At 37.1% G+C, this 10208-nt stretch overlaps 1 protein-coding gene across 1 annotated transcript; it reads left to right on the top strand.

The window, feature by feature from the left end:
* Positions 1-1346: 1346 nt before the first annotated feature.
* Positions 1347-3419, top strand: LOC149163476 (transcription factor MYB17-like). The gene is made up of 3 exons (XM_089430749.1): positions 1347-1525; positions 2022-2151; positions 2322-3419. Exons 1-3 carry the CDS (start codon positions 1393-1395, stop codon positions 3148-3150), a joined length of 1092 nt encoding a protein of 363 aa, XP_089286875.1. The 5' UTR covers positions 1347-1392; the 3' UTR covers positions 3151-3419.
* The last annotated feature ends 6789 nt before the right edge of the window (positions 3420-10208 follow it).

Here is a 10208-nt window from a genome sequence, read left to right as displayed (position 1 = left end):
CAAAATTACTTCATCCGGTAGAGCTCCAGAGAGGTCCATCTCTATGCAAATCCGGGCAAAGGAGGTATACTTTCCCCACCTAGTGGCCTCTGATATTTTAACAAAGTGCCCTAGTTTATTTCCTATTTCTTTTAATGATTCTGGCTGCCAATAATCCAGTGGTAAGGAGTAGAGCCTTACCCAAACCGAGACCAAAGTGAATGCCTCGTGCTCTGGGACAAAATTCATTACCTAAGGCCGCATATAGAGGCCTGCAACAACATAGAAGTAAGTCATTCATCTATGTCCATTTCCATGAGAGGTAGTCTTAACATTCATTAATTATTATTTATAACATTCATTTATATATAAGCAAATTTTATTTAGCAAAATGGTCCATTTTACAATAAGATGTGTAATTCTTTTTTTTTGAAGTTAAAGTTGACCCATAACCTTTTAATAAATGGTTAATCATGTAAATGAGTGCATTGGTAAACCATTCTTTGAGTTGCAATAGTTTTTTTTGTTATATTTATGTAGTATTTGACTACATCAACCACATTAATATTTTTAATGTGATTGTATTAATTTATATTCTAAAAAAATTATAGTAAAAAAAAAATCCATTTTTTCTGTCGACAACTTTTACAATAGTAAGTCAATGATTGTCTAGACTTTACATCTCAGCTTTTACATGAGAAAGTCATATTCAATGGCTCACATATAAAGACAAGAAACCAATCTGACAACTTTCACAGTAAACCAATGATTGATTTACTTTTCCATATCAACCCTAAAATAGAAAAGTGATATTCAATCGCTGGAACAGTAAGGAAATAATTAACTTAATACATGGTCCCTAATATTTACCCTTCTCAATTCTATTATTTACTATTTCACATCACATATTACTTTTTATAATAACTACTTCAACCGCACATAAACATCAACATATGTATCTTGTGTCATATTTAGCTACGCAAATAAAAAATGCAAATCTGAAATGACAACTTTCACATTTCTTGCATTCACGTCATCTCTTGCTTTTGCTAATAACTACTTGTATTAGTACATCTTATTGTCTGTCACATTTCCCTCCACAAATATATATAAGAAAGTCCAGGTACAGACAACCAACTACAAGGTCCGTGTTTTAGAGCTTTAGTGATGGAAAGTTATGCTCTGGTTTTTCTTCTTGATGTGTACTGAAACTCTTTGTGCTGTAACAATCACTAATACCCCATTTAATATGTTGGTCCCCACCTCTATTCCTGCATCCGAAGGACGTTTCAGATCAATACATACACCACCGGTTCCAATATTGGACATTATTGTTTCTATCATTCTGGGGAGCATCAGAATACAAGCGCCTTATAATTTCGAATATATGCGTGCTCCACTAATAGGTCTAAAATGGGCAGAGCTCCTTGCTGTCAAAAAACGGGATTAAAGAAGGGGCCCTGGACTCCTGAGGAGGACAAAATTCTCATCAATTACATTCAGAAGAATGGGCATGGAAGATGGAGTGCTCTTCCCCAGCTTGCTGGTCTGTAATATATATATATACATTTTCTATATATATATTTAATGTATATACTCCTTTGTTTCAGCGTTTCCGAAAATAGATCTAATGTATGAGTGCGCTTTTGTCATTTTATGGGTGATACTCCTTTGTTTCAGCGTTTCCGAAAATAGATCTAATGTATGCGTGTGCTTTTGTCTTTTTATGGGTGATACTCCTTTGTTTCAGCGTTTCCGAAAATAGATCTAATGTATGCGTGTGCTTTTGTCTTTTTATGGGTGATACTCCTTTGTTTCAGCGTTTCCGAAAATAGATCTAATGTATGCGTGTGCTTTTGTCTAATTTATATTCTAATTTATATTTATATTTATATTTGCAGAATTGTTTTTTCTATATTATACTGTACATATCTTTCTTTTTGGAGTAAAACTGTTGATATATATATATATATATATATATATTTTTCAGCAGGAGGATCTATCTATATATATATATGCACTTACAAATTAAATGAGTGCAGGACTTCTTCGCTGTGGTAAGAGCTGCCGACTGCGATGGACGAATTATCTGAGACCTGATATCAAGAGAGGTTCTTTTACGCGAGAAGAAGAGCAAACTATTATTCAGCTGCATGGAATTCTAGGAAACAGGTACCCAATTTTTCTTTTTTTTGTTTAACTGAAAAAATCGTGTCTCTAACCATTTTTAGACATACATAATACTGCCCGGAATTAGAGCAGGAGACCAGTGGGACTAAATCTCCCTAATTAACCAAAACAACTCCGCCGATATAGTTTATTTATTGTTCCAATTCTTGCAGATGGTCTGCCATAGCCTCACAGCTTCCGGGGAGAACAGACAATGAGATCAAGAATTTTTGGGGTACCCATCTGAAGAAGCGTTTGTTGAAGATGGGACTCGATCCTGCGACCCATAAACCAAGAGAAGAAGCCAATCACAGTACACAGGGTTTCGAGGCCTCGGCCGTGACGAGGCACAAAGCACAGTGGGAAAATGCAAGGCTGGAAGCAGAAGCTCGTCTCTCGAGACAATCACTGCTTATGTCCTCTAATTCTGCTGCTAATTATCACATCAATAAGAAGGTCGAAATTTTCACAATACCTAGCGATAATCAACCCACGGATTATTTCCTAAAGATATGGAATTCTGAAGTAGGTAAGGCCTTCAGAAAGGAGAATCCTCAGCCAAAAGGTGGAGACAATCCCGTTTTAACGTCTGAAAATTTTCAGAGTTCGGTTTCTTCCCTGTGCTGCCCTTCCACCCAGAATAGTTGTGATCAGTCCTTCAACCCCAATGATAAAAATAAGGAAAATGGGTCTCAACCGTGCAATTCTGCATCATTTGAATGGACTGGGGACTCCAATGAGAAAATCCATGAAGAACTTTCATGTTTTGCTGATATGACCATGACAGGCCAGACTGAAGATAAGGTCGCCGAGGCATTAGATTTTCCGGAGCTTCTGCTGGATTTCTCTAATAATGATGACAACATTAACAACAGCAATAGCATTCAGTCAGAATTTAGTACAACTTTTCAAGGGCAGCCCTCTTCGCCATGGCCCGAATTACATGACGAAGACTACTGGAGCAATTTTTCATCTATTGCTAATGCATCTGGACATAGTTGAGATTTTTCATCCCTGTTGCTCTACTTTGAAATCTCATTCTTGATAAAAATATAATAACCAGGCGTAAATCCCTGTTGAATCTAATAATCCCTAAAGAAGACTATCATCCTTTGCCTCGTAAAGTTTTCTGTGCCAACCATGTACGTTGTTAGTTGAATAATAAGATGTACACAGTAACTGTGGACTGCAAATAATAAAATTGCATTCCACCCTGAAATGAGATTCTGATTCTGAACTGCCCATTTACATTTCTAATTTCTTATTTTTATTTTCACCAGAAAACCATGAACTCCGTGTTGTTTATTTTAGCATGAGCACAGTTGTATAAATTATTAAATAACAGTCTAAATAAGATTTGAAAAGGAAAAATAAAATAATTTGGAATTTTTTATTTTATTGATCATATTGTGTACACTACAAATAATATTTTCTAGTTATTAAATTTGCATCATCTATAGATTTTTTTTTTTTTTTAATGAAAACTATATTATATTATGTGTTTTGAATTGTATGGGGTAATCTATCATTATATTTAGAAAATATGGAAGACAAGATATGAAAAAAGGTTGTAACTCAATGGTGAATCAATTGTTCACACAATACCACTCACACATTTATATTCATTACATATTTACACCAGCAATCACTTATATATATATATACAATCTAGTTGAATAGATTCCTAGAATATAGAATCACTTATATATATAGAATTACAATATAGCTGAACTGATTCTTACAATGTAGGATCTCACAAGTGATTGCTTAATTAGGCCAATTATAATCCAAACAAACATAATATAGAGAATTTTCTAGATTTCTCCATTATTTTAACACTCCCCTTAACAAGGAAATGTGTTTTCTACATACTTCAATTTATGTCTTTCCAAGAGGCTTTGAAAATATGTCAACCACATTTTCATTAGTAATACAAAAGACTAAATCAATTTCCAGAGACTCCATCTTTTCCATAACAAAATGATAGTGTGTCTCAATATGGTACACACTATTGTTGGCTAGTTTGATGGTGCTTTTATTGTGGCACTTCATAATCATTGACATTTCTTTTACTTCTCCGACATATTCAAGAACTCGCCTCAACCAATTGACTTCACAAGTAACATTGCACAAAGCTTTGTACTCAACGTCAGTTGATGACAAAGAAATTGTTGGTTTTTTCTTACTACTCCATGCCACTATCCCATATCCAAGGTTGAATGCATATCCTAAGACTGATCTTTTTTCATTAGGATTTCCAGCCAAATCTGAATCAAAATACCCTGTCAACTCAACATAAAAATGATCAGTGTATGTAATACCAAAGTTAACAGTGCCTTTCAGATATCAAAGGACTTTCTACATTGTTTTCCAATTGCTTTCAAGAGGTTTGGCCATGAACTGATTAGCATGCTAACTGAATATTTTATGTCTAGCCTAGTTGTATTGAGACAGTTTAGACTTCCCACTAGTTGACGATATAATGTACCATCCACCTCTCTTGTTCCATCATCACTGTACAGTTTGACTTTATGTTCTAAAAGTATTGATACTTCCATCCATTGGTCTATTTTGACTCTTTTGAGTAGCTCCCTTGTATGTTTTCTTTGTGTAACCAATGTCTCACCAACTTCTCTCCATATTTCAAGACCTAAGAAATAGCACAATTCACAAAGGCCGTTCATTTCAAACACCTGTGACATTTGTCCTTTAACTTCATCAATTAACTTAGAGGCATTGTTTGTTATAATAAGATCATCAACATACAGGGAAATCATAATAACATGCCCCTTTTGATATGTGTTGATATACAAATTAGTACCACTCTTTCTTTTCATAAAACCTTTCTTAGGAAAGAAAGAATCCATCTTCACATACCAAGAGCTTGGTACCTATTTTAATCCATATAAAGCTTTCTTTAATTTGCAAACAAGGTGGCCTTGACCCTTTTTAACAAACCCTTATGGTTGAACAAGATATGCCTCTTCTTTTAATTCCCCATTTAAAAAGGAAAAATTAACATCTAGTTGATGTAGTTTCTATTCATGTTTGTAGTTAAAGCAATCATCAATCTAATTGTATTTAACTTAGCTATACGTGTAAAAGTTTCTTCATAATCAATTCCTCCTTTTTGTGAGTATCCCTCTGCAGCTAACCTCACCTGATATTTTTTTTTGCTGAATTAAGCATCAAACCTTCTATTCAAATTGATAATACAACCATATTACAAAATGTACAAATGAGATGCGGGCCACCTATAGCCTAGGAAACTGAGCCTAAGGCCCACTATCTGGGCCCAGGGCCCGCAAAAACATGACGACACAACCACAAAAGATAATCGGAAGCCCAGACCGTTCGATCTATCATCAGAGATCTAACGGTCATTAACAATATCGGGCCGCTAACAAGCACTCCCTTTAAATCTTGAATCAGACCCGATAAGCCTTTAGAGACCGCTCTATAAAAATTTCGGGTCTGTTTTGGCTGATAACCCTTGCGCATGTAATCCACCCGAAATCCACCAGATGCATGCGATTCCCACCAGTCTGCGTAACTTGCTCGCTATTTAACACTGCTTTCGGACTCGAAGCCTGATAAAGCTACTGTTAAAGTTGATTTCGGGTCCGATTGGCTTGGTAACCATCTTGCTATTTGCAACGCGGAATTGATACGATTGCTGCTATTTCTCCTACCTGCTCGCACTTTAACCAAGCTCCCTGCATAGCCAATGAAAAGGCTTTCTGTAATATGATTCAAATTCATGTAAATACTTGTGTTGTTAATTGACACCCGCCCGAGAACCTTGGGATTGTAGAATTTTGGGCACATATTCCGGCCTAAGGACCGGCCATTCTTTTCATTTCTATCCCTGAACTGTTGTTTCATGTGGACTAACCTTCAACTGTTTCCAGAAGACTACAACCTGCTAGTATCCCCTGCTCTGATAGAGCTCTCGGTCCGCGTTCACCTGTCTGAGACACTCTTCCCTCAATCTACCCTAGGGAATCTCTATCCATTTATATTTATTGTTGCTTTTAGCACAGAGTACGCCTTCATTAGCTAAGATGTCTGCTAATTTGTTGGTTTTTCAGCGCACATGAGTGAAACTCAGGGTTCTCATGTTCTGCAAGTGGGATTGAATCATTTGATAGACTTGTAGAAGCCTCCAATGTCTCGAAACTTTTTCTAGAGCTGAGCCATATCAAATTCGCTTGACCGAATTGATAATCAATTCAGAATTGGTTTCAATTATAATGTTATGAAGATTTGAGTCCCTCATGATTTCTAAGCATTGCTCCAGGGCCATGAGCTCGGCCATATTTTTTGTGGCTTTCCCCAAATTACAACGAAATATGATTTTTATACAACCCTTTTCATCCATTATCACTCCTCTATAACCAGCCATGCCCGGGTTTCCTTTTGAGGACCCATCAATATTACATTTCAGAAAACCTTGAGGGGAAGGTTGCCGGAAATCCTTATCAGCAATTATATGATTTTCATTTTTGTTTTTTCCCTTTGGGGTGAGCCCCTACATACCCAACTGAATTAGTATCTGCACATCTTTAGGTTGGTTCTCAGGGGGGGTTTTAATGAGAGTTCCTACCGTCTCATTGAGCTGTCTTAAAATCTATTCCATGATGCTCTGGGAAAAACCTTTCCTGTTTTTGAATATTCTGTTGTCGCATTCTTTCTAGACATCCCAGATTAAAAAGCTTGGAGTTAAAGCCCAAGATTTGTTGACTGTTTCATTATCAGAGAAAATTTTTCTCCACTTCTTTAAGGTGCTGGTAATGCTCCTCATGTCTTTGTCTGTTTGTCTGAATATTGAGGCAATCTAATTCCACAATGTGGATGTGAATGGACGGAGGTTGAGAAGGTGATCCATAGTTTCTTCTTGTACTTCACATAGCTGGCATTTAGATGGACCAACTACCCCTCTTTTCCTCAAGTTTTCCCAGGTTAGAATTTTTTTATGTTGTACTAACCACATGAATAGTTTGATCTTCATCCAGCTTTGGTTCTACCATAGGTCCTTCCATACCCAATCAAGGTTTGGAAAGTCAAGCCCAATGGCTATGTGCTTAGCCTCTTTGAGGTTAAAGTTGCCTTCATTGTTATTGCCCCATCTTAGCTGGTCTGAATCTGTTGATATCAGAATCTTTCTCTGTTCCAGGATAGCTGTTAGAGCTTCTGCCTGTGCCTTCAAGGGGGAGTCATCATTGTATTCCAAGTTCTTCCATATCCTCCATTTTCCCTCACTTTTTTCCTAATCCCAGAAGTCATTTACTATGAGTAACCTTTTGTTGTCAGTATCGTTCTTAAGATTTGCAAATTCTTCTCTTAGCAATTTGGGTTCCTATTGCCACTTATCCTCCCAAAACCATGCAAGGTTTCCATCTCTAATTTCCCAGAAACTGTGTTTCTGAACAATGTCTCTATTCTCCCAGGCTTTGTTCCAAATGTGGGAGCCTTTGATGATCCCAGACATTCTAATGTGATCCTTGTCTTGCCAATTGTTTGCATATTTTTGTTTCCAAATTTGGGCCCAAGGGGAAGCTAAATCTTTTAGCCATCTCCACCATAGTTTTTCCCCCAAAACTTTTTTTAGCACTTCGGGATCATCCAGTCCCAAACCTCCATGTGACTTCAGTTTACAGATCTTTTCCCACCCTACCAAGGCCCATTTTTTTTCTCTTCCCCTTTGCCCCAAAGAAAATCTCTTTGGATATATCTGCATAGTTGCATGACTCCTTTAGGAGTGTTAGGACTCAGAATTGACCAATTTTGACCTTATATTTTTGCCATAATATTATCCTTTTTCAGTCATAGGTTGAAAGCTTTGATTACATAATGACTTAATCACCCCAAGGTACGAAGTAACTCTCTGCATATCTATATGTTTAATTGTTCATTGCATATTCATGAATATCTTTATATTTATCTTTGGAAAAGATAATTAAGTTGCCAAGTAATCGTTGGACTGTCTAAAGTCTGCAGGAATTATAATTCACAGTTGCTGTAACACCAGAAACAACAACTATGCAGTTGCTGCAACACCGGAAGCAACAACTACGCAGTTGCTACAACCAGCAACGACAACCATCTTAAGCAGGGGAATGTTATTTTTGCAACAACTGGAAATAACAAACGGCAACTATCTGGAGATCGCCATAATTCCACGCTGACGCGGCATGATCAGCAACTGTCCAAAAAGGGCAAAACACAATTACAGTTGCTAAAGTATTAGGAACAGCACGAGTTTACTAAATCAGCAACCATGGGGAAACGACAAAGGATAGTGCGAGGATCCCAAGAAAATGGTCGAAGTTCGGTTACCAGCTGTGTAACAGAAACAAACTCAAGAAAGAATACACTGTCGCACTGTTATAACAGCATCCTGTAACTCTTATTTTTGGTTAACTGAATGAACTGTGATAATCTATTGTAATAGATGTCTCCTCTATAAAGAGGAGACATCTACATTAGAGAAGGGGGGAGAAAAGTAGTTTTGTAAAGGGAATTCTGAAAGACAACAGCAAAGTCTGAACTTTTATTGTAACTGGATCTTTTGGCAGATGAATAGAAGATTGTTCTGAGCACCTAATCTAGCAATTGTGTTCTGGGGAATCTTGTGAGAGGGACCGGGCCCACCTTCCTCACAAGATTCACCCATTTACTTTTCTGTCAAGTGTGTAAGTGTGTTTGGTAATTTCTTTCTGTTGATACTCTGTTTTGGATTCTGTAGCATTACCTCTGATAATTTCCTTTTTGCTGGCACTCTGTTTTGTTAATCGTTTGAAGCTGTACTTCACCGGTGAATTAGAATTGCAGTGTGTGTTAGCAATCTGGTTACAGGGGCAGGTGCTGAACGTCCTTGCTTGGAGGATAGGGTCCTAATCCTCTGTTAACAGAGCATCCATCACTTTTCTTTTCAGATTTATAATCTTAATTAACTGCTTTCATTTTATCTTTGCAATGCACTGTTATGACATAGCGTGAGAATTACGTATACTACAGATTTTTGATGCTTTTAGAGTTAAGTACATACAGTACGCGGTAGCCTTTGAAATACAAGACTTTCCCAGGTTGAAAATTTAATGTGGTACTTGATTGTTAATCAATAAACAACTCAACTAGCCAACAAGGAGCTGGAAGGGCTAAAAACATAAATATGGGGATAGTTTGTAGGACAAATTTTGTGAGCACTAGTCGTCCTACTAAGTTCAAAGACCTACTTGTCCATTTCTGTATTTTTTCCTGTAGCTTATTAATCACAAGCTCCCAAACCATCTTGCTCAGAGGTTTGTCAGTTAGCGGTACTCCCAGATATTTGGAGGGTAGCATATCTCTTTGAAAGCCTAGAATTCTGGATATATTTCTCTGAATAGCAATGTTAGTATTAAAAAAGAAAATCTTTGTTTTGGTAAGGCTTACCTCTGTGCCCGTAGCCATTGCAAAGTCTTTCAGGATTTGTTTGTAGGCTAGAGCTTCCCTGACTGTAGGTGTTCCCTATAGCATAGTATCATCCACAAATTATTGATGGGTCAAAGCATCTCCGTTCATGGTGAGTTTGAGACCCTGGATTTTGCCTTCTGCTTTGGCAAATTTGATAGCTTTGCCTACCCCTTCCATCATTAGAATAAAGAGGAAGGGTGAGAGAGGATCTCCTTATCTGAGACCTCTCGTCAGATTAAAGGGCTTGGATGGTGAACCATTTACTAGGATTGAAAAACTAGAGGTAGTTACAAGGGCCATCACCCATCTTACCTAGTTATGGTCAAATCCATATGCTATAAGAACTCTCCTTATGTAATACCAACTTATCTTATCATAAGCCCTTTCTAGGTCAAGTTGCATAATCATTCTTGCCTGCCTATTACTTATAAGTGAATGAACCACCTCATGTGCTTGAATGATATTGTTTAGAATTTGTCTACCTTCCACAAACCCAGTTTGTTCCTCAGATACAAGAGTTGGGAAGGGGTTTAAGCCTGTTGGCAATAATTTTGGAAATTATTTTATACACCACATTGCATAATGTTATTGGTCTGAATCTG

Source organism: Pinus tabuliformis, chromosome 5_1, assembly GCF_031772625.1.
Source record: "Pinus tabuliformis cultivar Carrire ecotype Pingquan chromosome 5_1, CPIR1, whole genome shotgun sequence".
Taxonomy (NCBI): Eukaryota; Viridiplantae; Streptophyta; class Pinopsida; order Pinales; family Pinaceae; genus Pinus; species Pinus tabuliformis.
The sequence above is the reverse complement of the archived record's forward strand: the minus strand, read 5'-3'. Positions and strand labels throughout refer to the sequence as shown.